Source organism: Spea bombifrons, chromosome 1, assembly GCF_027358695.1.
Source record: "Spea bombifrons isolate aSpeBom1 chromosome 1, aSpeBom1.2.pri, whole genome shotgun sequence".
NCBI lineage: Eukaryota > Metazoa > Chordata > Amphibia > Anura > Pelobatidae > Spea > Spea bombifrons.
In genome coordinates this window covers 142,012,959-142,040,423 of record NC_071087.1, presented here as the reverse complement: position 1 = coordinate 142,040,423, position 27,465 = coordinate 142,012,959, and the positions used below count along the sequence as shown (strand labels likewise).

General features: G+C 41.7%; 1 protein-coding gene across 1 annotated transcript; it reads left to right on the top strand.

Annotated features, from left to right (window-relative positions):
- Positions 1–8,844: 8,844 nt before the first annotated feature.
- On the top strand, positions 8,845–11,083 carry LOC128505012 (avidin-like). The gene is made up of 4 exons (XM_053475296.1): positions 8,845–8,942; positions 10,169–10,370; positions 10,521–10,641; positions 10,905–11,083. The coding sequence occupies exons 1-4, from the start codon at positions 8,880–8,882 to the stop codon at positions 10,936–10,938; spliced, it is 420 nt and encodes a 139-aa protein (XP_053331271.1). The 5' UTR covers positions 8,845–8,879; the 3' UTR covers positions 10,939–11,083.
- Positions 11,084–27,465: the final 16,382 nt, after the last annotated feature.

The window sequence follows — 27,465 nt, the reverse complement described above, 5'->3', positions numbered from 1 at the left end:
CGAAGATTCAGTGCGTAAACAAATAAGCCTTGCAACAACTTTCTAATTACTGGAACATTTTGCATAACCTCAATGACGCTCGCTCCTCACCCAACTTTCCCAAGAAGTGTGGGTGATGCAACATATGCTGCAAGCTATGATTGGATAAGGACACTTGAACAATTGTATAACATATCTACAGATAACATTAAGAGATTTTGTTTGTATACTATATAAAGCCTGGAAGAAATTTGCTAAATTTGGGAGCACTGAGCCACGGTAACAAAACTCTGGTTTACATACCACTCTCCTGTCTTGCCCATGTTTCTTTACCGATAAGAGCCACAGAGACACAGCTGACACATATAAGAAGTACCTATGTAAAAACAAGTAGTAATGATCACCAGAAAGTCCAGTCCTTATCACCCAGGCAGACCAGCAACAGCAAAAACGAGCCTCCACAAGCCCTTTGATGACTCTTATAGGCATGGAAGCCTACAGGAGTCATCAGAGACTCCCCCTGCAATGGCTGGTCTATAGAACAGCTATTGTGTCCCAGCTGCCAGAGGCAGCTTCATTGACAGGGGGAGAGGGTTCTTTGGTCTCCACATGAGTGTGGAGACCAGCCCCAACACCCCCCTGCTGCCTGATCGCTCCATGAGAGCGAAAGTGCTGCGTTAACCCCTTCAATTCCACAATTGTGTATGACACATATGTGGCATTGCAGGGGGTTAACATTTGTCTAAATACTAAATATCAGTCAATGCTGTGCTCCAATGGAACATCAGCATTGAAAGAGTTAAAAAAAAACCCGAAAAACAGCACTGACCTGAAATTCCAGGGTGCTTCCAGGTCAAACGCTGTGAGTTTAGTAAGTGGGCCGATGATAATCAGATCACTCCTGACCAACTGTTAGTTTAAAAAAAATCCTGGTTCCTAACTTTTTCAGCTGGTGCCTAGATTCACAACAAATTTGTCAAGCCCTGTTCTAACACATAGTTGAAGTTAGTTGAGTTGCAGTTCAACAAATCTCATTTCATAATTATACCCCTGACGCTAGATTTAAATGTATCTCTTCCTATGGGCTGTTTTATTTGTTAGTTTACATGCCTTACGCATTTTGCAGCCATAGAATCATGGATTTTTTTTTTAGGAAATTCCCTTTTTTATTCTCTTTTGGGTAGTTTATGATGTGTAACATTTTTGGTCAGTTTTCTACACATTAAGGGCACATCTTAAAATCATTTTTGTTTTTTCTGCAATTAACTCTAACTTTTTTTTTATCAGAAATCATATATATTTGGTGTTTTTAAAGCCAAGACACTAATATATTGTGGGTTGTAGTTTAGCTAAATTTAGATTGGAGAAACTATGAAAATGTGTTTCTTTTACATTGTTCTCTTTTATAAATATATTATTCATTGTAAACATTAAACATATAAAAATATTAACAAAAACATATTTGCTTTTAAAATGACAGAAAAAATCCCAGGCATAAAAAAAACACAATACCTAATGTGAAAAAAGAGGCTTGGTGTTGTACTTGGTAATGTGAGGCATGCATGCCGCTGCTCAGCCATGGAAACCCATTCCATGAAGCTCCCGCCGCACAGTTTTTGTGCTGATATTAATGTCAGTGAGAGTTTTGAAGTCTTCAGCTATGGAATCAGCAGAGCGTTGGCAACTTTTATGCACCATGCGTCTCAGCACTCGGTGACTCCGCTCTGTGACTTTACATGGTCTTCTGCTTCGTAGCTGAGTGGCTGCTTTCCAATAATACCGCTTACAGTTGATCATGGAATATCTAGCAGGGATGAAATTTCACAAACTTGCTTATTGCAAAGGCAATGGCATCCTGTCACAGTACCACACATTAATTCATTAGAATGAACCGTTTTTCCCACAAATCTTTTTAAAAGCAGACTGCATGGCTAACTTGCACCTACATTCAAAAATTAAGGTGTGTCTCAAAAATTGTGTCTATATAGTGTATGTGTGAGTGTATGTGCAAGTGTGTGTATGGTGCAAGCATTGTGTGTGGGAGGGTGTTAGTGAATGCTGTAACAGTAACTTTGTGGTGTTAGAGCGTGTGAGTGAGCGAGCAAGCTTGCATGTTAGCATGTGTGTATGCTTTGTAAAGTGAGTGTTATGTACGTAGATATACTGCACCCAGGCACACAGTAACCCTAGGTTCACCCCTGGTTGCCAGTCTCATGGAGCCAATTTGTGAGATGAGCCAAGAGCCAGTACATAGACAGAAGTCCGTGTGCATGGGGAAGCTGAGAGGCAATAGAATGAGCACACAATATTTTTTTTCCATTTAAGGTAATTTCCCAAGTTACATTGTTTTCAAACTTTGGATAGGTATTTCAGTATTTTGTTTACCATTAAGTGTTGTTTTGCAATTGGTGGCTTCAAATTATCTTAACAGTCATTTGAATGATGTAATATTTTTAGTTTTATTGACAACAGACCAGCATTTTGTAATCCTTTTGACAATGTGATGCATATTTTTCACATCACAATCAATTTTTAGAAGAACAAAAGCATGAAGGAATAGGACAATGCTCTAGCTATCAAAAACATTAAAAGAGACTGTCCCAAACAGCCTCACTAATGATAAGCATATAAGAACTAAGTATATTACTATAGTACTTTACTATGCATTCTTTACCTGTCCCTAAAAACTACCTACCTGTGGAAGCAGTTTTGACTACAAGACGATTTACCATGGGGAAAGCCAGGGGGCTTAGATGGCTGAGTGTGAGCCTAGCAATGTGATGTATGAATAAGGGACCCATTAGTGTAGAAGTGGACACAACTTTTCTGCCACCCACAGACATCTGCAATACGGATTAGTGACACCGGAGCTTTACTCACAATTACTTATTTCAAGATAATTATCTTCTTCGCACTATTTCAATCCCTTTTTGCTGCCACTGCGACAGTTCTGACTCTGGTTTATTTTGCTAACATTTTTGAAAGCTCTTAAGTTGCTTGACTGCAGCTGCTAATGTTTTTACATGTGCGTACACTATTATGTATATGTTATGTTAATCCTTATTGTATGTGCAGGAAGATATCTCTTTGGCCTATTAGCATCACAAAATGATTAGCTAATTCCCTGTCAGTTAGATCAGGAGTTTTCCTCCATTTTAGCTTTGCCTGGCCAGCACGTCTGTCCATAGTGTCAGTGACGGCACATTTTCCCTTCCCAATTAGCTGCTTTTGACTGTTGTTTTAAAGGGCATTCTAGTGACCTTTTCTGGTTTCTGAGTCTTGTCTGACCTGATTTCTGCCATCCTTCCAAGTTGGTTAAGAGGACCCTGGTTCGCTCTGCTTCACCACCTCTGGAGTTACCTCTAGTGACCTTCTCTCTCAGGGTCCAGTGGCCATGTTTGACAGCCTGGAGGTTGAGGGGCAAGATCTAATTTCCAGAGCAGTCTATTCAAATCTGGTCTAGTCCAAAAATGTTTCAATTTAACTACCTACTATCGATTTTTCAGAATTTTTGGATTAGTCTCAGAAATATGAAATCAGAAACGTGCTGATTTTTCTGTAGTCAGGATTAGATACAAGCATATGTACATTGAAAGTTTATGTCTGTGCCTTATATGCCCTTTTCGGTGTCCAGTATGCTTTGGCTCTAACGGTGGCATGCTTTCTGTCAGCAGTCTTGAGAGTTTGACTCATATTCAACCCTTTACACCTTCCTGGAACTCAAGATGTTTAACATCACTTTCATATGAGTACTTTGAGGACTTTTCAGAATAACTCCTAACTGTAAGGTAGTCACTTTATCCAGACGCGTTTCTGGGATTAAAGCCTCTTAAATATGAAGTGGGCTTTATGAAATTTAATTCTGAAAAAGTGGTGCTCCAAACTATTCCGCAATTACTTCCTGACGTGATCATGCGGCCATTGATTCTAATCAGAATTGATAAGTATGGTTATATTTCCATTAGCAAGCGATCCGCCTCTTAATTTCACTTTACATTGCCAGGCCTTATTACTTTTCCTTAATGCAGCGGAGAGTTATCAACCTCCCCCAACTCCTTGTCTTCAGTTGCAAGAAATTGATCTTTCCCACTTGTCCTATTTTAGAGGGGAGGTAAAAGCAGGACATAGAGTTCCCCGTAGGGCAATTTGCAGTGACCGCTAAGAGTTTTCCACACAGTTACACACAAAGGAGGCTTTCAGTAAAGTTGGTATACCAAGTACTCTTTTGTCATACTTAAAAGGGTTCTTGTATATCAACGTGTGCTTTACTCTGTTGATTTTGTACCCTTAGTCAAGGTTGAAATTCTCCTGTGCTTAATAAGGGCCAAGCCTCGGCCACATAGCACAGCATGAGAAGAATCTTTGTTGCACAAAACCAGAACTCTCTGAGGCTCCATTGTCCAAGCTTCTGCAGATTTTCAGGGCCACGCCACCACCACTGAACCAGACCCCTAGGATTTTACTGAAGTCTTTAACAATGGTGAAAGACAGGAGGTCATGTGTTAAAAAATAATTTATCTTCCTTTAACTAACATGATAAAAGCCCTAAACTGAACACAGACATGTTTGAGAAATGCACGTAAAGCCACAAGATTTGTCATTTTTGGATTACAAACTCTCTCATAATTTAAAGTGAAAATAAAATCTCATGACAAATTATCCTCAAACAAATTTAATCTTGGTATTTATACTCGAGCAAACAAGTAAAGAGGGATAATTATGCTCAACCTGGTATAGCTTACTTGTGTAATATGGAACATCAGCATCCTACATCCACAAGAGAAAAATACAAAGCCACAAACTCATGGCTCTGCCATGATTATATCTCTGCCTTGCATATGACACGTATGACACTGCCTCAGCTCTGCTAACAGTAAATTACATCAGAATGACATCACATCATGCTCCACCCACCTAACACACCAATGAAAAACCCATCTCTGTCATAACCAAAACATTCTAATTCTTCTAAAACAAAGCACATGAACGAGGTATTGTTTGTATTTTAAACAACAGGACCTTTTTTGGTGTTGCACCTAAACAGTGTAATTTGTAATAATGGCATGCATAAAGCCTTTTCCCGATGATGAAATATATGTCACATACAGTAGGTCAACACATTGCTGCACACCAAATCATTATTTCCCCTGCAGCAAATAATATGCAAAACTTTTAGGGTGCGGCCTATACTCGGGTGCGGCCTATAATCAAGCCAATACGGTATATTCCACCCATTGACGCATGCCAAGTTATTCACTTCACCTGTCAGTGGTCATAATGTTATGGCTGTTCAGCCCAATGGCAGCCTAACGCAGGCCTGCAGACTACCCAGGGCCAGACTGTCCAAAATGGTATATGCTCCAGTGGGCTGGCCAACATGGGCCTGCATTAGGCGGTCGTCAGGTCACATATACATCAACGTGGCCCCAGTTCTACTTGGCCAGCCCCCAGACAAGAGAAATCTGCTGGTGAGGTAAGGGGGTAGGGGAGGTGAGTGAATGAATGTGTTTCGTGGCAAAGGTGGCACTGTGGGACACGTTGCTTGTGAAGTTGGGGTAACACAGGGAATTTTCGCATCAGGGCCCTGTGGTTGTCTAGTTACGTCCCTGGTGTGGCATTTGGGCACATGAGCTCGGCCATGCAATAAAATATATGAGGCTGGTGTCTAAATATTTCCATGGCTGCTTTTTATTCCCAGCCTGGCCCAGCATTATGGGGGTACTTAGATGACATTGCTATATATTAAATGAGGACATATCCTGTGCAAGAAACCCACAGCAACATTTCAAAATGGGTGTTTTCATTTATTGACACAAACTATAGAAAATATTAGTGATTATTTGCAGGTCTACCCCTTCCTGCCACATCATGGCTAGCTAGTAGCCTTTACATCATAGATATTCATCTAGCATACACAGTCATACATCATCCTAACAGTTGAGCGGGAAACAAGGAATTAATCCAGGAACATTAGAAAGTGTTTAAATGGATTTGACTTATTCACGATCAGGGCTAATAGTCCGGTAGTTATTTATTTTATTAATTTATTTTCAGAAGTCTATAAAGTCGCCTCTCTCTAATCCCTCCTCAGAACAAATTTTCCATGGTCCCCAGATTTTATTAAACTTATCAAGATTCTTATGTCTATGGAAATAGCCTTTTTCCATTATATATTGATATTTAATTTGTTTAATGACTAGTTTCCACCTAATTGGGTCTGCATTTCTCTTGCAATACAAATTTTTACAGCGAGGAATATATGTATAATTAGTATCCTCTGATTTATCCGGAACTTCTCTAGACCCAGATGGAATAAGAACATCTGTGGGTCTAGTTGCCCCTGAAATTGGAAAAGTAGTCCGAGTATGTGCAAAATATTGTTTTTAAGATTAAGTATTTGGGAGCAATCCCACCATATATGGTCAAATGCTCCAATACAATCATAACATCGCCAGCATCTATCTGAGTTTGAATGATTAATTTTCTTAAGTCTACTCGTAATGAAATACCATCGATAGATCATTTTAATATACAGTTCTAATAAATTGATTGAGTGTACATTTTTTTTCGTCAGTTGGAAAGCCTGTCGCCATTGATTCAACTCTACGGTCAGATCTGATTCCCAACGCAATATCGGAGGATCCTTGTCATCAATATATAGCCTTGTAAAAGAGTGTTCAAGCTGGTTATTTGTTTATATCTTTTATGTAGAGTCTGCCAGTGTTTAATATGCTCGCAGTTGGCTATTCTTGTTTGATTAACAACATTTTGGATCCTCAAATACGTATATAACTCCGAGGATGGTAAAGAGAAGCGTACGCTAATCTCAGAGAAGGGTACCAGTATATCCTGAGACATAATATTTTCAAAGTAAGATATGCCACATTTTTTCCATTTATTAAAATCAATATCTCTTATGTAGTAATATATAACCTCTAGGGGTGCGGATGGTAATAGGGAATTATTTATTTTTGCTTTTCGTTTAAGCCTATCTACTGATTTTAAAGTATCACAAATTATAGGATTCGACTCCATAAGTACCTTTAAGTGACCCTGATCTACCCAAAATAGGGAGTATAGTTCATGGAGGTTGTGGAGGTTGTTAATACACGGGTAGGATATGCCACCCATATTAGCTTTTTTGGTTAAAATATTTTGGGCTATTCTGGGTTTCTTTTTATTCCATATAAAGTGGTCAATAATATTTTGAAACAGCTTTAAGATATCAGGATATACTCTCAGAGGAATTGTTCAAAAAAAGAATAAAATTTTTGGAAGGAAATATCCATTTATGAGGTTTGTGCGACTCAACCATGAAACCTCAAGGTTTTTCCATCCAAAGAGTTGAAATTTTTCCAGAAGGATTTTATAGTTTATAGTTATAGAGAAGAGAGATCTTTTGTGATCCTGATTCCCAAGTAATCTACGGCCTGACCATCCAAATCAAAACTGTACAGAGACCCAAACTCATTCCTTTCAACATAGAAATCAAGATTACCTGTGTTTTCCCCATATTGATTTTATAATTAGACATCGAACCATATTGTTCAATTAATCCAATTTAGGCTTTTTAATCATCAAGGTTTTGTTTTACGGCAGGAACAACCTTAGCCCTTATTTTACCCCTTAAGGACCCAGCTATTTTTTTTCTCTTTGTACCCTTCCTGACCAAGGCTGTTTTAACATTTTTTGTAGTACTTGTGTTTAGCTGTAATTTTCTTCTTTCTCATTTAGTGAACCCACACAAGTTCCGTATTGGGGTTTTTTTTTGGAACAAGAAGGGCTTGCTTTAGATAAACAAAAATGTATTATAGTGGTGTAAAAACCTGCTAAATAAATTCTAAATCTGTCTTATATTTGTCCTGAGTTTTAAAATAACTAATGTATGTTTGGGATTGGTATTTTTGTGTACAAGTAGTGTTTTGCTATTTGAAATTTTTTTTTGGCTATATTCAATATACCCCCACCAAACCATACGCATCTATGCTGGTATTTTTTGTGGTTTTTTTTCCCACACACATTGTACTTCAGATATGTATTTACAGCTTCTGGTATAGGAAATATAATCCCATTGATTTGAAGGGACAGTTTACTGTCCATGACACTAAACTAAAAATTTTTTTTAAAAAAACACCTGACCCCACATGGTAAGTGCTCCTAAAATCAATGGAAATACTTCACACCTGTGCACTGGGGTGTTCAGCAGAGCCTGCAGTGGAGATGAGTACATCATGTGGCAGGGATATGCATTCGGTAGAAATGCATCTCCTGCAGGGCATTCAAATGGGGGATTCTAGCAGAATCTCCCCATGCATTTGCAAAATGGACCACACAAACATTTACAGGGATCATGCATTCGATGTCCGGAGTGCACTTTAAATGTGAGCACTTTCCTGTCACATTCTATAGTGAGTGTCAGGTAAATTACACTGTATCTTTAAATATGGACAAATGCCAACGTATCTTGATAACTAATACTTTTAAAATAAATTTACCATGGTTTAACTCCTACCTATTCTAAAAAAGAAACTTTCACCAAGGCTGATGCTACTATGTTGCTGCTTAGTGCCCCCACTGATCTAAGAGGTCTCATACAGGTGAAGACCTAAGCATGATTAATATGAATTCCATGTAATTATGGATCACTGTAAAAAATCTGTATTTAAAAAACATTTGTGACTCAGATTCTCTTTAAGCAAAAAACTTGAGCCACTTAGCTTCTGTAAATGCATTGATAAAAAAAATGGGTTATCTGAATGTTTTGAAATAGAGAAAGTGATCCACTAGTGATGTAGTCATTGAGCGAGTCATCAGGTGCTATAAAAAGGGAGGGTAGAGCATATATTAAGAGTTCAGTAAGCTGAAGACACAGTTTTCCCTCAGCTCCTCGAGTCTCCAGAATGAAGATGATTCAGGTCTTAGGACTTGTTCTCCTCTCCATCTGTGTCTCCACGGGCACTGGGGTAAGACAAGGGAATGAAACTCGGGTTATAATGTAACCGATTTTTAGCTTCCGCTGGGGTTAAAAAATATATATACAGAAAGTTTTAAGAAACTTTTGCTCAGTTTTTGTAGTGATGTGTATGTGCTTTGTGATGAAATAATTATGAATGATGTTTCTAATGTTGCAGTAAATTTTGTAGGTGGAACGTTCTTTTGAATTGTGCTGGTCAAAAGACATGTAACCATATCCCTATCTATTTTCTATATTTAGGGGTGATTGACACTCAGCCCCCTTGCAGAATTGGTCTTTCTTTTTCCAAGCCCCTTTACGCCCCACCACTTACTAACTGTACAAGTATACCCCAGAGCAAATGTGATGCGACTCTTCTGGGTCACTACGCATAACGGAGCATGCTGCGAAGATAACATAGGTCACAAAAACCATCTTCCACAGCGATTTGAGATCATGTATAAAAGTGTGTACGTCTCGGAAGAGATCCGATGCAGTTTTTGCTTTTTCTTCTTATAAGGCTGTAGGGCTTCAGTTTAAAACCCAATTTACAATATAACACAAAAACATCATTAAAAAAAAATCTGAATTGAAAACTAAAGCAGGGTATGTGCCAAGGCTTCCAGCAAACCCAATGTATATTTAGCTGCATCCCCTGAGTACAGTATTACCACTTGGGGCCAAAACAGTTCCTTATACATTATATATGAGACATTAATAGGGTAGCATTTTTTTTAAACTGATGTTACATTTCTATTGCAAGGGGTATGCCTTGTTTGAAATTAGCTTTTTATTTAAGTATATATTTTGCCCTTGTGTATTTTACACTGAGCATATTAAAGGTATGACTTTGATATGAGCCACCTGAAGCTTACTTGCTATACATTTGTCTGCACAGAGCTCCGAGTCTTTAAACAAGAGGTTCTGGCTCTTGTGGCTCTCTGGGCAACTAAGCCATCAAGAAGATTCTACAAGCTGCCAACAGGACAGGCTTCCTCAAGGCTTATTTGGTGGCGCTTACACAATCTGTAAACAATGTATTTGTTTAATACTTTTTTGCAAAATACTTCCTCTTGCTCCAATGGAGCAATTTTCTTGTTTCCCAATCTCAGTCCCACTTTTAAGAGACTCTTAAAATTACTGCAACATTACAAAATACATTGGATTATGAAATAAAAACTTTAGTGTATCTACACAAAAACAATAACATGTCACCTGTGTCTTGCTGCTTTGCAGTGTTCTGTAAACGGTCGTTGGAAGAATGAACTAGGCTCTAATATGACCATATTTCAAGTATCTAATGACGGAAGCTTTAACGGAACTTACCTGACTGCCGTGTCAGACGCATCTCAGAACATCATACAATCCCCTCTTGTGGGTTGGCAACAATACTCTACGCATCCCACATTTGGATTTACTGTGCAATGGAAATTTACAAGTAATGCGAATTTCTATGCAAGAAAATCTCTTTATTGATTTCATATCTGATCAAATAAGCAATCTAAAGGATGTTTCTCATTTTTCAAACAAGACTCAATTTACTTACAATGCTGTTGCACTAAAATAAATTTCCAATTCCTCCCTTTAGATACAACAACGGTCTTTACGGGTCAGTGTTTTGTGACCTCAACAGGAGAGAAAGTCCTGCATACAACATGGCTACTGAGGTCAATTGCCAATACAGAAGCAGACAACTGGGGGGCAACAAGGTATGTATAACGGCATGCTACCAAAGCTAAATTAGATATGGTGGATTGCTTTATAAGAGAAAGTCATGCTAGTTGTTGTGTTACGCAGAAACAAGAATTTTAGATACCGAAACCTGCTGTAATAACCCAAAAGCAGATTGCGTTTCAGCTTCATCTACAGATTGGTCTATGAATTTTATGTGGAAAATGTGATAACACATTATATCAACAAAGGGTCCTTACTACATTTACATGTCAAAATATTGTTTGTTTGATCCCCTCAGAGTTGGTGTCAATACGTTTACCCCGATCAAATAAAGAAGAGAAAAGGAAGAGGACTGTATGATTATTCGTATCTCTTTAGCTGTCTCTGCCATCCGCGACACAATTACATGTATCTGATTTGCTGCATGGCTTGCTTTTTCTGGTATTTTACACAATAAAGAATCATTCTGCATGCAAACATTGTACTGTGCACCAAAATCCATACTCGTAACGAATGCCAGGTACATGAGGATGTTAACTTTTGCTCTGAAACACACAAAACTTGGTTTTTGTAGTGTGAAAAGAATTGTAATGTGTCCAAACATCTGCTTCTGACTACGTTCCTCACACAGCATCCCACGACCTAATCATCAAGACACCCTGTTTTAAAACTTCCCTTAAAAACTTGACTACTACATTCTAACTAATATTAAATCTTAGGTTGATACGCACATTAATGTTAGAACTATTTCCTAAGCATTGTATGTTTGATGAGTAGAAGGATGAAACTTCAGATGCTGTAGTGTCTTTCTCATGTTGAGAGATATGTCCTGCAGTGTAATAATCTACTTAATATTGCCGATTACAGTTTTTACTCACTCTGCAGAACAGAATTAATAGATCCAACTTTATTAAAATAAATTCATTTCAAGGCAGAATTAGAATAAAAGACCCATCTAAGATTTGGCTGATCTCCATGAAGGTTATCAATGATTGTGATCCAGCTTTCACAATAGTACTTTACAGACATAATGCACATCGCTCCACAGACAGTGTTTTGAAAAGCTTCCATAAAGTTGGGAAGAGATGAATTAATGTGATTATAATTGTAAATATATTTATCTTACAACAAGGCACAGTAGAAAGGGCCGCAGCGCCAAGATGTTTTCAGTGACGTTCTAAAAGGAACATTCTGCTGTCCAGCTGTATGTACGAGGCGAGCATCAAGTAGCAGCCAAGATGACAAGGACTGCCGTCCGGTAATCTCAGAGGCTAAAGGCAGTGATACTCATCGCTAAAGTCCATTTAAATGTGTGATTATTTCATCCAGTGCATCTTCTGCATCATCCTCTGCAACTTGTTGGTTTAGATAAGCCAGTAATGGTTCTGAAGTCCATCCACACGAGGTACCTTAAAATGTTACAATTTCTGGGCCCTTTTTGGTTGTTTTCTGCACTTTTTTATTATCACACAAAACAGTCAACAGAAGTATTCAATGCAATAGCAAAACTTATGGTAGGTGAAATCTCTGAAAAAGCTAAAAATAATAAATATCTTGCTCTGAAGATCTCTCATATTCATCCACCCTTACAAAGAGCGCCTGAACCAATCGACAATCATCATCAGCATAAAAATATAAGATAACTTATCATGCAGATCTTGGGAACTGGAAATGAAGAAAGCTGCTCTCATACTATAAGATTTGCTAACACATATATTGTTAACTAAAGTCTGTGGACACAATTCCATAGGGTTTAACTAGTGTACTGAACTGTAAAATGTGATATTTTGGAAAACAAATTAAAGTTACATCAATATGAAGGGCCAATACCTGTGAGCTTCTATTGCAGGTTGGTCCTGTATAATATAGGGATAAATTGGTGATAGGTCATATTGTGACATCTATAACAAAATCAAATAATTAACAGTAAGTGTAAAGTAAAGTGCAACTTATAACAAACCTCGTGAAAAAAACACTTTAAATTTCCACTAAAATAATACAAATAATAATAAACATAAAGGTGTAAGCGCACATGCCCCAATACACAACCTTAGAGTAAATCTGTATATATATATACTTGCATAAAATGTGGTATAGGCCTCTCTTTTAACCCTGTAACTAGAGACACAGAGAGATCATAGTGTAACCCATAAATGCAATAATGATTGTAATGGGGTATAGAATAGACTCAAATGGGATAGAGCCTTGAACAGGCTCTAAATAAACAGCTCCAGGTGCCCACTTGGGGTGTAAGCGAAAAGATGCCTTCCTTCTGAACTCACTCCAGGAAGTAAAAGGATCCACACAGTTCTTTTCCTTCTGGATTCTTTTATTATTAAAATAAGGAAAACTAGGTATTATGTTTACATATTTGTTGCCAACTTTATTAGGGTAAGAAGCGCAGACAGTTTTTGTTTTTTGTATACATTGTACAGCCAATACACTGTTTCTTGCAGCATGCTTACACCTGTTTGGTAGGCCTCATATTACACATTTGTATTATTTGAGCCTGAGACTAGCTTAGCGCACCAACATTTTTTCCTTTCCTAAGTTAATATTCAGATTTTGGGGGGTCGTCTTATAATCAGGGTTGTCTTATAATCGAGCAAATACGTTAATAACTTACATTATGGTGCATTTTTACTGTGGAAATTTAAAGATATAGCACCCCAAATATCAGCGCAGTACTTGATAAATGTCATATTTCAACATTCTACATGGGGTTAAACAAAATTCCCCCATTGGACCAATTCAGTTACACTGGACATATCTCTCACCCCCCCCCCTTTATTATTTCTGAGAATATGGTGCAATTTTACTGTGGAAATTTAAAGCTATAGTGCCCCAAATATCAGCCCAATACATAGCAAATGTGATTTTTCAACATTCTACACGGGGTTAAAGAAAATTCTCCCATTGGACCAATACAGTTACCCTGCACATATCTCACCCCCCCACACACACACACACACTATTATTTCTGTGAATATGGTGCATTTTTACTGTGGAAATTTGAAGCTATAGCGCCCCAAATATCAGCCCATTACATTGCAAATGGGATTTTTCAACATTCTACATGGGGTTAAAAAAAATTCCCCATTGGACCAATACAGTTACACTGCAAATATCTCAAACACACACCCCTCTATTATTTCTGAGAATATGGTGCAATTTTACTGTGGAAATTTAAAGCTATAGCGCCCCAAATATCAGCCCAATACATAGCAAATGTGATTTTTCAACATTCTACACGGGGTTAAAGAAAATTCTCCCATTGGACCAATACAGTTACCCTGCACATATCTCACCCCCCCACACACACACTATTATTTCTGTGAATATGGTGCATTTTTACTGTGGAAATTTAAAGCTATAGCGCCCAAATATCAGCCCAGTAGACAGCAACTGGCATTTTTAAAAATTCTACATGGAGTTAAAAAAAATTCCCCCATTGGACCAATACAGTTACAGTGCAGATATCTCACACACACCCACCACTACTTTTTGTGAGAATATGGTGCATTTTTACAGTGGAAATTTAAAGATATAGCTCCCCAAATATCAGCCCAGTAGACAGTAACTGGTATTTTTAAAAATTCTATAGGGAGTTAAAAAAATTCCCCCATTGGACCAATACAGTTACAGTGCACATATCTCAAACACGCATCCCTCTATTATTTCTGAGAATATGGTGCATTTTTACTGTGGAAATTTAAAGCCATAGCGCCCCAAATATCAGCCCAATACATGGCAAATGAGATTTTTCAACATTCTATAGGGGGTTACAAAAAAATTCCCCCATTCGACCAGTACAGTTACACTGCACATATCTCACACGAACACCCTTATATAATATCGTACAATAAGGTGCATTTTTACTGTGGAAATTTAAAGCTATAGCGCCCCAAATATCAGCCCATTACATAGCAAATGGGATTTTTCAACATTCTACCGGGGGTTAAAAAAAAATTCCCCCATTGGACCAATACAGTTACACTGCACATATCTCAAACACACCCCCCTCTATTATTTCTGACAATATGGTTCATTTTTACTGTGGAAATTTAAAGATATAGCACCCCAAATATCAGCCCATACACTGCACATATCTCAAAACATACACCCCACTATTATTTCTGAGAATATGGTTCATTTTCACTGTGGAAATTTAAATGAGCCCTGCAGACTGATCACAGGTGCTGAAACAGCAACGCAGGACTATGGAGTGGGGATCAAAGTGAAACTTATTTAAATAAAAAGGGATTTTTTTTAAATGGTTAAACATAAGAACTAAAAGCAATGTTAAAAACTAGATGGATCTCAGTGATTCCATGACATCATAAGGGTACCATCGGGCACCAAGAGGACCCTTGAGGCCTCTAACCCTTGACAATTGATGGCATGGGGTCAAAGATTGCTTTCTTCTCCCAAACCGTGTTGCTGAAATGTCTCTTGAAGAGCTTAGGAGGTGATCAACGATGTTGGTGAAATGCTTCGATATCGAGGTATTCAGCGACACCGAAAACCACCATAGGATGCAACGTGGCCGCTCCGGGGAGCGACAAGCACCAAAGTGAGTGACAGGTTGCCTCTCCCGGACCCTCCTGAGAACTGAGCTGCCCCTGCAGGTCGAATATAGGTACTACATTCACCCATGCAATTCAATGGATACCAGCTTATAAACCACAATTAATCCTACGGTTTCACTTCCCCCTCAACCACTGACTAGATTGTAAGCTCACAAGAGCAGGGCCCTCTTCTCCTTTTGTACCCGTTTTTTTTAATATTTGTGATTTCAAAATATTCTACTGACTCTGTTGTAACAGAATTAAGAAATCATCTGGCGCTATACGAATAAATGTAATTTAATGAGGGTGGCAGCTGCAGTTTAATGTTGATAAATGTAAAATAATACACTTGTGATGTAAAGATCTCAAAGCATAATAGAGCATTGAGGATGCTGTTCTGTCAGTAACAGAAGAGAGGAGAGGGACTTAGCAGTCACATTCGCCGCCATCTTTATAATTTACTTAAGTCATTTGCCAGTTCCATCTGGAACATCTACCCTCTGTCAGATGCAACGTGGCCACTCCGGAGAGAGACGAGCACCAAAGTGAGAGGCAGATTGCCTCTCCCAGTCCCTCCTGAGAACTGAGCTGCCCCTGCAGGTCGAATATAGGTACACCTTTAATCTGCCTTTTACAGAAAACAGTTAGGAGCTTGAATAGCTTCATTTCATTTAGATACTTTGACCAAGAATGAGCTTACGTGCCCATAGATCTAGAAGAGCTGGTAAATTGTGACAAAACCCACCATATGTCTACCGACAGGACAGATCTAGCATTTTGCTTACAAATGGTCATGAACGGTCCTCTCGAGGCCAATCGCGAGCTCCTTTAGGAACTTTAACTAGGTGTAAACATTAACGCTATAAGAAGAATAAGAAAACCCTGCATTGTAGGAATTTATAAGACAGAAAATTATGCTTCAAATTAAGTATGGCTGCTGCACAAAATAAATTGTGTCAAAAACAAGTATGTCGTGGGCCACCAAGTCTCAAAAATATTTGGGACAGACTATGTATCTTATATCCTAAAGCCTGCATTACCCTCCCCACATCTCTAATAATGGTGCATCATGCCCAGTTATTTAATTATTTCCATAGAAATATAATGTCACACCATATGGCCATATATTGTTCAGGCTGCCACTACATCAAAGTACCCCAATTTTGCCGAGCCGCATCTAATCTTAATATTGCTGTATTGCTTATCATGGAAATGACTACACTACCTTTTAAACCCACTGAGATTGAGACACCATTAATGAGACACCTGTTTGCTGAGAGGGTTGCTTAAGCCTCCAATTTTGGCTGACACCTCCAAATATACAAAAATCAATACAAACACACTTTTAAGCAAGCACAAAACTACACATTTTGCAAACAGTTGAAAAGTTTGCAGATTCCTTGCTTTGTTTAATGTATATGTTGGTCGTTCGGCAGCACCATAAAGCCTGTAGTTATATGCTTTTTAGGTTGTGCAACAGTTGCATTTGCTGGAAATGAAAAAGAACACCATACTGTGATTCTTTAGGTATGTTGGGGTGGTTCGAGTGATATCACATGGTACTATCACAAGGTGCTGCTCATAAACATGCTCCTGCAGCACAGATCCCTGTCACTTACAAGCCTAGTTTGGCCCCTAATAATACAGCAAGAAACTTTCATGTGCTGATGTTTTGTGTGAAAGAAATTTGTAAGAATTTTTCCGCATTGTTTTGGAAACCGTGCAGGCATTTGATAAACCCCTTTCAATCTGAAAAACAAAAAACTTTTATATTAAGGAAGTGGAAAGCATTTTAAAGAAGTTATTGTGTTATATACCGATCAGGCATGGCCAGGCATAACTTGCCCTATAGTGAGTTTTATATTATACTTTACTTTTCTTTGAATTGATCGTTTTCATTTTAACCATTTATTCTTTGGGTTTATTAACCCTAATATATATATATATATTTCTCTATTATTGTAGGTTCTTAATGTTTTTTGTTTTGTATGTACTTTTAATATATGTTTGTTTCCTTTATTTATAATACATTAATAAATTATATATTTTTATATTTACATCTTTTTGAGCGCTGTTTTTTTTTTTTAGTTAACCCTTATATACCGATCAGCTATAACATTATGACTACCTGCCTAATATTGTGTAGGTCCCCCTTTTGCCATCAAAACAGCCCTGACCCGTTGAGGCATGGACTCCACTAGACCTCTGAAGGTGTGCTGTGGTATCTGGAACCAAGATGTTAGCAGATCCTTTAAGTCCTGTAAGTTGCAAGGTGGGGCCTCCATGGATCAGACTTGTTTGTTCAGCAAACAGATGCTCAATTGGATGGAGATCTGGGGAATTTGGAGGCCCAGGTAACACCTTGAACTTGTTGTTGTGTTCCTAAAAACATTCCTGAACCATTTTTGCTTTGTGGCAGGGCACGCTATTCTGCTGACAGAGGCCAATGCCATCAGGAAATGAAAGGGTGTACATGGTCTACAACATTGCTTAGGTTCTTATACTCTTGTGCCCATTGTAGGCACTTTCGGCGGTGAACAGGGGTCAGAATGGGCACCTTGACTAGTTTGCGGCTACGCAGCCCCATACGCAACAAACTGCGATGCATTGTGTGTTCTGACATCTTTCTATTATAACCAGCATTAACTTCTTCAGCAATTTGGGCTACAGTAGCTCGTCTTTTGGTTTCGCCCCACGTGCATCAATGAGCTTTTGCTGCCCATTACCCTGTCGCCGGTTCACCGCTTTTCCTTCCTTGGACCACTTTTGATGGGTACTGACCACTGTAGATCGGGAACACCACACAAGAGCTGCAGTTTTGGAGATGCTCTGACCCAGTCGTCTGGCCATCACAAATTGGCCTTTGTCAAAGTTGCTCGGACCCTTACAATTGCCCATTTTTCCTGCTTCTAGCACATGAACTTTGAGAAAAGATGTTCACTTGCTGCCTAATATATCCCACCCACTGACAGGTTCCATGATATCAAGATTATCAGTGTTATTCACTTCACCTGTCAGTGGTCATAATATTATGACTGTTCACCCCAACAACAGCCTAATGCAGGCCTGCAGATTACCCAGGGCCAGACTGGCCAAAATGGGAGATGCACCAGTGGGCTGAAGGGATTAAGGTGCATCATAATAGGTAAACAGTAATATAAGAAATCAATAAGCATACCCAGGAGCTCTAAGTCATTGGTGTTTGGCTCTGCCAAGTTTCATCAGTTTCTTCCTCTTCATATTCTGATCTCCCCCATAGCTGATCACACAGCAATCAAGAAGCAGGGCTTTCTACCCCGAAACTCACGATTGTAATATGTGCAGTCAGATAGCAGGGAAGTAATTAGGAAACACAACAAGGTCTAGACAGATCCTCCTGGGTCCCCACTCCTTTGTTGAGTCCATCTGGAAGTGTTGGCAGTGCTGCTGATAGGAGACAGTTCAGCCTGTTGTTAGACACCATGCCCTCCTGATGCTTCCTCTCCTGAAAATGTTCGAAGTTTAATCAATTAAAATCACATGTATGCGTGTGTCTGTGTATTTTTGTTTAACATTCTTTTTATTAGAATTTTTAAATGACATTTTAATTGTACAGAAAAGAAAACATTGTCATTGATTAGCACAACACATTTTACACACGTTTCAATGATAATACAGAAGGGAAAAGTTAGTTTATTGGTACAATATTAATGCAGTGACTTCGCAAACATTTGTTCACAATCTCTCTACAGATAGAAATCTTCTATTCCCTTTATTGCTTCCGAATAGGTTATTTAAACAAAGATAGGTGATGTATCAGTCCAAACTGTTAGATTTCGAGAACTTTTGTTGCATAATTCCTCACCCTTAACTGACTTGTAACATGTTAACCCATCTGACAATGTAAAAACAAAAATAAGACAAAAGCACATTAACCCAAGTAAGTAACAAGTTGAGATTAATTAATAAGTGTTTTTGTTAAGTGGTTACATTTTACTGTAATTACTGCGATTTAGTATATACTTTTCACTCATGTGACTAATCATGCTCGCTATAAAAATTAGCTACATGTGGTTATGTGTCATTCCAGATATCCCAATATCTGGCATATGAGCTCATGGATCCCAGAGCTTTATTTGCTGTTAGTTCTAGAGTGTTAATTTCATAAATTTTGTTTTCAATTTCAAATCGGGATGGAATTTGGAAGGATTTCCACCTGCACACAAGGAGATCCTTGACCATCAGACAAATTATGTTAACCATTGCTAATAGGCTGAAAAAGGAAAACATCACATCTATAGAACTTAAACTAATCGATTCCAAAAACATCAAGGGAGGTATTTCTGTGTTTTATGAACAATTGTTGGGACTGACATATCCCAATAAACCCTCATACCAAACCACATGGGAAACAGAACTAAATATGACATTTTCTGACGCAGAATGGGCCCAGGTGTATAAACATTTGAAGGGAATCGCTGAATGTGCTAACCTTACCAAATTTGGTAGTAAGGTGATCTTTAAATGGCACCTGACACTGGTCAGGCTAAATACCGTATTTGCTCGATTATAAGATGAGGGTTTTTTTTCAGAGCAAATAATACGGGTCATCTTATAATCAGACCTCAAATAGGTCTGACTATGAGACTAAGATCCAGATCCTCCGCAGCGCTGCAGGAGACCTGGATCCTCCTGTCTGGTAACCTCCGCTGCTGGTGCTTCTGACTCCCTGGTGTGTAATCGGGGCAGCGGGTAGACGTCTACGCGATTCGTGTAGGCAACTTCCACTGCAGCCGGAAGGAGGTGCGGTTAGCAACTGGGGAAGTCTGCGTCCATCGCGCAGATCTTCACCGGCTGTCAGAGAGGAGAGTTCCCCACACCGCTGCGGGGAATTCTCTCTGACAGCCGGAGGCTGCAGCGGAAGTTGCCTACATGAATCGTGTAGACGTCTACCCGCTGCCCCAACTACACACCAGGGAGTCAGAAGCACCAGTAAGTTTGGGGGGGGAGTGTTAAATGGGGGGCATAAGGCATTTCTGTAGGCAGAGTGCTCTAAGATATGCCTTTTAACCCCCTTAATGCCACTCTGCCTCCAGATATGCCTTATACCTCCTTATATGCCATTCTGCCCCATAATATGCCTTTTAACCTCCTAAATGCCAGAGTGGCATATAGGGGTATAAGGCATTTCTGGAGGCAGAGTGGCATATAGAGGGTTAAAAGGCATATCATGGGCACAGTGGCATTTAGAGGGTTAAAAGGCATATCATGGGGCACAGTGGCATATCGGGGGAATAAGGCATTTCTGGGGTAGAGTGGCAAGCCTGGGGGCAGATGTGCATAACTGGGGGGCAGGTTGGCAAATAAAAGGAAATAAAAACAAAAAAAAATATTTTTCTCAATCATAGCTTTTTTTGAAAAAAAAAATAGTTTACATGAATTAACATTTACTAGTAAAACATTTTTCCTATAGGGTCGTCTTATATTCAGGCTTTTTCTTTTTTTTCCTAAATATTCAGATTTTGGGGGGGGGGGTCGTTTCCCTGCAGTTATGATGTGAACAGACAATAAGTAGACACCGAGAAACGAGGAACAGCAAATCGCTCTAAAGCGCATAACAAAGTACCATGAGAAAAGAAAACAGTATTAACTATGTAAACAAACACAGGACGGATTCAGTAATCTCAGGTAAAGAGCCACATAATGTTTAAACATAAATATCAGTTTTCCTTATGAGTACCATTGTTCATATAAATGTAAAGACGTCAAATGAATTTGATAAAAGGCTTTTTAATCATCAAGGTTTTGTTTTACGGCATGAACAACCTTAACCCTTATTTAACCCCTTAGGACCCGGCTATTTTTTAAATGTTTTTTTGTACCATTCTTGACCGAGGTTGTTTTAACATTTTTGTGGTACTTGTGTTTAGCTGTAATTTTCTTCTTTCTCATTTAGTGAACCCACACAAGTTCTATATTGGGGGTTTTCAGAACAAGAGCTTTCTTTGGATACAATCTTTGATTATATCAGCTAATTTCCTATAAAAACAAAATGGTGAAACATTTTAAACATTATTTTACTCATGTACAATCAGTGGCAGTTCGGTACTTCCGGTAAAATCAATGGGTGATTAACAGCTTAAGCAGCCAATCAGTGGCATGAAAGTGTGCACAGGGCCGGCCTTTTTTTTTTTTTTTTTTTACTTTAACATCCTCCATGTTAAATAAAGTTTAAAAAAAAAACAAAAAAACCCCCTATGTTTAATTTAAGTCCCGGGCAGGGTCGCTCGTGAAGTTTTCAGCAAGCGCTCAGTGCCCCTCACTCTCCGTGACTCTGTCGCGGTTCCGGCGCCTCCTGCTCCCATCGTACGACTCAGGCAACAAGGTAAGTAAGGATAATGAGAAGTAGGGAGAGGGGGTAGATAGTGAGAAGGGGCGGGGGGGTGCAGTGAGAAAGGGGCAGATGGAGGTGTGCAGTGAGAAGGGGCACGAGGCAGTGCTGCACCGTTATTGGGAGGTCCGCGGGCAGGAGTAGACCTTCTGCCCGACGGTTCCCGCGACGAGGGATCCGGGACTCTACGTGACCACGTCGCAAGGAGGTCGGCCATAGCCCCCCCGTACGAGTGACCCCCGGGCGCGACGGGGAACGGGGCGACCAGGATGGGCGCGATGGAAGGCTCGGATCTTAGCAGGGGCATGCACGTTCGCCAGGGGTTCCCACGACCGTTCCTCTGGGCCGAATCCCTTCCAGAGTACGAGGTACTCAAAGCAACCCCAGCGGATGCGTGAGTCCAGGATGCTTTCCACCTCGTATTCCTTGTCGTCGTCCACCAGGACTGGAGGTGGAGGAGGGGTACCTTCACAGGCGTCCTGTGGAGGGACCCATTTTTTCACCAACGATATGTGGAATGTGGGATGAAGACCCCAGGAGGCAGGGAGCTGGAGCCTAACTGCAGCAGGACCTGACGAGGAAGGGTCCTAGATAGGTGGGACCCAACTTCTTGGAGGGTGTCCAAGTGGGGATGTATTTGGAGGAGAGCCACACCTTGTCGCCCACTTGAAGTGGGGTATGTGGCCGGTGGTGCTTATCGAACTATTTCTCGTGGTGGGCTTGGGCTTACTGCAGCGCGGCTCTTAAGACGGGGACAGTTTGTTGTAGAAGCTGGATCCGGTCCCGGGCCAGAGGGACTCCCTCAGTGGAAGGAAGGCCGAAGAGAAAGGAAGGGTTGTACCCGTAAACAGCTTTGAAGGGGGACATCCCTATGGAACGTTGTAGGTGAGAACTCCGCTAGTGGTAACAACGAGAACCAAACGTCTTGGAGATGTGAGACGTAGCAGCGCAAGTATTGCTCCAGTATTTGGTTCACCCGTTCGGTCTGGCCATTGGTACGGGGGTGATAGATGGAGGACAAACAGCGACCGACTCCCAGACCCTTACAGAATGCCTTCCAGAATTGGGACGTGAACTGGGTACCGCGGTCCGACAACACGGTGTTGGGGGTCCCATGCAGTCGGTATATGGCATGCAAAAACAGGTCGGCCGTCTTGGCCGCGATGGGCAGCGCAGTGGTCGGGACGAAGTGCGCCATTTTCGTGAGACGATCCACCACCACTATGACTGTGTTGTGGGGAGGTAGATCCACGATAAAGTCAACGGTGATGTCTCTCTACGGTTGGTCTGGTATGGCAAGGGGTTGCAGGAGTCCCGCTGTTTTGGTCGTGGGTTTCTTTGATCGTGCACACACTGAGCAGGAGTGGACGTACTGCTCGATGTCCTTCGACATAGTCGGCCACCAGAAGTACCGTTGGGCGAGGTCCAAGGTCTGACGGTATCCTCCATGACCGGAGGAAGGAAGATTGTGGACCGCGCGGAGTACCGCGCATCTAGCCAGGAGGGGTACGTACACCAACCCATCTTTCAGGAACAGGCCCTGAGAGGCCCTGCAAGACAATGTCTCCGGTTCGGAGTGTAGGGTTCGGCTGTGGTTCCGGAGGTCATCCATGAGAGATGTCTGTATGCCCAAGAAGTGTGCTGACTGCAGGATACTGTCTTGTTCCCCCGCCGGATCGTGTAACCTGGATAAGGCGTCAGCCTTGGTGTTCTTTGTCCCGGGTCTATAGGTGATATGGAAAACAAAGAAAAAAAGTGCTGCGCAAAATTTACAAACGACACCACAATATGTGCGGAAATTAAATTAAATAATACTTAAATTCATTAAAATGGATTCTTCAATAGGTTCCTCTGTTGGGAAGCCCATAGAGCCCCTTCTGGGGAATGGAGTTTCTTCTTTGTACCAGTGTACCAAAAAAGACCGGAGGAGAAAGAGTTAAAATAAAGTAGTAGCTTTAATATGAATAAAAATAGGTGATATGGAGTTGGAAGCGAGTCAAAAATAACGCCCATCTGGCTTGCTGAGGGCAGAGTCTCTTGGCTGTACGGAGGTATTCCAAGTTGCGATGATCGGTGAACACTGTGATGGGGTACAGTGCTCCCTCGAGCAGGTGCTGCCATTCCTCCAAGGCCATCTTGATCTCCAGGAGTTCCCGGTCCCCCACGTTGTAGTTGCTCTCAGCCGGGGAGAGTCGTTTGGAGAAGTAGGAAACCGGATGGAGGAGATCTTGTGCCCCGTGGCGCTGAGAGAGAACGGCACCCACAGCGGTCTCTGACGCATCCACCTCCAACCAGTAGGCCTTCAGAGGATCTGGAAGTACGAGGATGGGGGCTGTGGTGAACTGCTGTTTGAGCATGTCGAACGCCTTTTGTGCAGGTGGTGTCCACCGGAACGAGGTATGTTTCTTGGTCAGACTGGTGAGGGGGAGTACCAGGCGAGAGAACCCCTTTATGAACCGCCTGTAGAAGTTGGCGAAACCGATAAATCTTTGAACGGCCTTGACCGAGTTCGGGACAGGCCATTGCTGGTACAGTGGTACGGGGTTGGTAGCATAGGAGCCCCAGCAGAAGGAGTCGACGAAGGCTCGAGAAGGGAGAGCGTAGCACCCGCAAGACAGTGTTGAACACAAAAGGCCGAACAAAACGTGACTTTTCCTGACGACCACTTTATTACTGGATCATGTTTATAGAGCCAGGGAAGACCCAGGATGAGAGGGTACGTGGGGGTGTGTACAAGGTTGAGGACCACCGTCTCGTGGTGTGCCGTTCCAATGGTAAGGCGAAGAGGGACGGTCTTGGTGGTAACCGGTCCGGATGAGATCGGTCTCCCGTCTACCAGTCGTACTTCGAGGGGGTGGTCCCGGAGACGTGTGGGTGTGTGTAGGCGGTGTGCTAGGTCAGCGTCCAGAAAGCTTTCGCTGGCCCCGGAATCCAGGATGGCATGTAGGGGTACAGTCTTATCGCCCCACTGCAACAACACCGGTAGAGAGAGGTGAGAGGCCGTACCGTTGAGACACAGAGAGGTACGTAAAGACGTGGCCTTACCTCGAGGTGGTGCTTGTGGGCATACACGAACCAGGTGCCCCGGCTTCCCGCAATACATGCACAGGTTCTCGTTCCTCCGTCTGGTTCTTTCGGCTGTCGACAGGGGTCCTCTTGCCAAACCTATTTGCATGGGTTCAATGGCATCAGAAGAGGAAGGGCCCGGAGCCGTAGTCGGAGGACGGTTGGAGAAGCCAGGACGAGAGAGAGGTAGAGGACCCCGTTCCATGCGGAGACAGCGGTCCAATTGAGTGACAGCGTGGATCATGGCCTCCAGAGTGGCCGGGGTGTCAACCCGGGCTAACTCGTCCTTGAGGCACTCTGCTAACCCGAGTCGGAACTGATGGAGCAGAGCAGGTTCATTCCTCCGAGTCTCTGTGGCAAGGCTCCGCAACTCTGCGATGTAGTCCTCAACCAGCTTTCGTCCTTGTCAGAGGTTGTGGAGGTGGGTCTCAGCTGTCCCCCTTCTGTGGGGGTCCTCATACAATCCGTCCATGGCCTGGCGGAACAGTACCCAGGTCTCCAAGGCAGGGTGTTGCGTTTGCAACAGGTGATGGGCCCAGATCATGGGTCCATTAGACAGGAGGGAGATCGCCGAACGCACTTTGACATAGTCTGTAGCGTACGTGCGGGGTTTTAACGCAAACAAAAGTTCACACGAGGTCACGAATGCCTGGTACTTGGTGCGGTCTCCGTCACAGACAGCAGGCAAATGAAGAGAGGGTTCTGGGCGGGCTCCAGCCCCTTCCGCTACTGGTTCACCCATGGGAAGAACACCTTCAGGAGGTGGTTGGGGCATGGCCCCTTGGACGACTTGGAATTGTTGGCGGAGCAGGAGTTGGTTCTCCTGTAGGTCCATCATGTTCTGGGCCATAGCCGCAATCTGTTGGGTCAGGGTTTGGAAACGAAGAAGCCAATATGGAGCCTGCAGGCGCTACTGACGCTCTGTCAGCAGCGCCTGCAGGCTCCATATTGGCTTCTTCGTTTTGTCAGGTGTGGGGGGGTGCGGAGCGTGGCGCAGGCACCACCACACAAAGTCCACACAAACGCAGTACAAAAGGGGCAAATCCAAGCGAATGGTCGGGGTCACGGTCCAAAGGTCAAGGCAGACAGCAGACAGCAGAAACAGGATACTAAGCAAAGGTCAATACACCAATGAATCAAGATAATATGGAGGTCACAAGAGCCAGTACTAAGCTTAACAAAGAAGCACTGGGATAGAGGTTTGTGGGGATTATATAGGGGCAGGTAATGAGTAGTACGCCCCCTAGCACCTGATCCCCCTCCCTTCAGATACACCTGAGTGGAGGGAGACAGGGTAGTATCAACCTCCTCCCCCTCCCTCGGGTGTTCTTTCTGAGAGGGAGGTTACACCATCGGTATCTGACACGAGGCAGTGTCGCGCCGTTATCGGGAGGTCCTGGGACCGTGCGACCACATCGCAAGGAGCCCGGCCAACGGGGACCGCGGTCCGAGGCGACGGACCCCGCAATAAGGTATGTGGTCCCCACTGGGTCTGACAAAGTGATTTGGGGAAATGCAAAGATGGCCCATGAGGGTGGGCTGTTTGCTGACAAAGATGTCTTACACTGGGTTGTTAGGGGACAAAGTTGGCTCAGATTGGGTTGTAATAGGTGTGTAATTTGGGTGCTGATCAGGTTCTATGTGGGCGATGTGGACACCAGGGCTGGCTTTGGAGTGTGCAACCTGTGATCTATGCCTGTAATTTAGGGGGATATCAATACCTTTAATGCTGAGGTTATATGTGAATTCCAATTGATTTATACCTGCAAAGCTGGGTGTTATTCTGTTGATCTGTATCTGGTACGCTCTGTTTCCATACATTATTTATGTATACCTACAAATAGAGGGTTTGTATGTCTGATTCTGTTTATTTGATCTATACCTGCAAAGCATGGTTTTTGTGTTGATTCTGTTGATTTATACCTCCTGTGCTATGTTTACATACAACATTTATGCATACCTGCAAATATAGGGTTTGTATGTGATCTATACATGCAAGTGCTGTTTATATGTGTTTGATCACAGGGAGGATGGAAAGCAGAGGTATGGCTTAGTGAATGAGGGACAAAGGGACTGGGAATGATTGCAGGGGAGAGGACCTCTCAAAGTCATGGTCAGGGTGAGAAGGAGGGAAGACGGCACTGACTCTCACAGTCTTCCCCTAATCAGCAGTCAGTGTGGCAATTTTTTTTTGGGTGTGGTGGCGGAGGGAGCGATTGCATGCTAGGGAGCGTGGAGCAGGGCCCAAGGAAATGCTTTCTGCGGTCCAATTATTTCAATATTTAAAAAAATGTTTTTGTTACAGCAGATTAGCTGTTTTTTCCATGTATTTAATGTATATTATTGTTTCCAGTTATATATTACTGTACTTGTTTGCACTTGCACATAAACTATCTTTAATGAAAGCTAGTTGTTTGTTACAAGATTTTTTTTCCTCTCTCTTTTGGGGGGAGTAGTCTGCACAGGGCGCCACAACACTTAAGGCCGGCTCTGCATGTGCACTGGGGGTGTTCAGCAGAGCCTGCAGTGGAGATGAGTACATCATGTGGCAGGGAGATGCATTCGGTAGAAATGCATCTCCTGCAGGGCATTTAGCTGGGGGTGGGGCAAATGCAATTGGGGGGATTCCAGTAGAATCTCCCCATGCATTTACAAAATGAACCACACAAACATTTACAGGGATCATGCATTTGATGTCTGGAGTGTACTTTAAATGTGAGCACTTTCCTGTCACATTCTATAGCGGGAGTGTCATGGAAATTACACTGTATCTTTAAATATGGACAAATGCCAACGTATCTTGATAACTGATAACTTGATAACTTGAAAGGGAGGGTAGAGCATATATTAAGAGT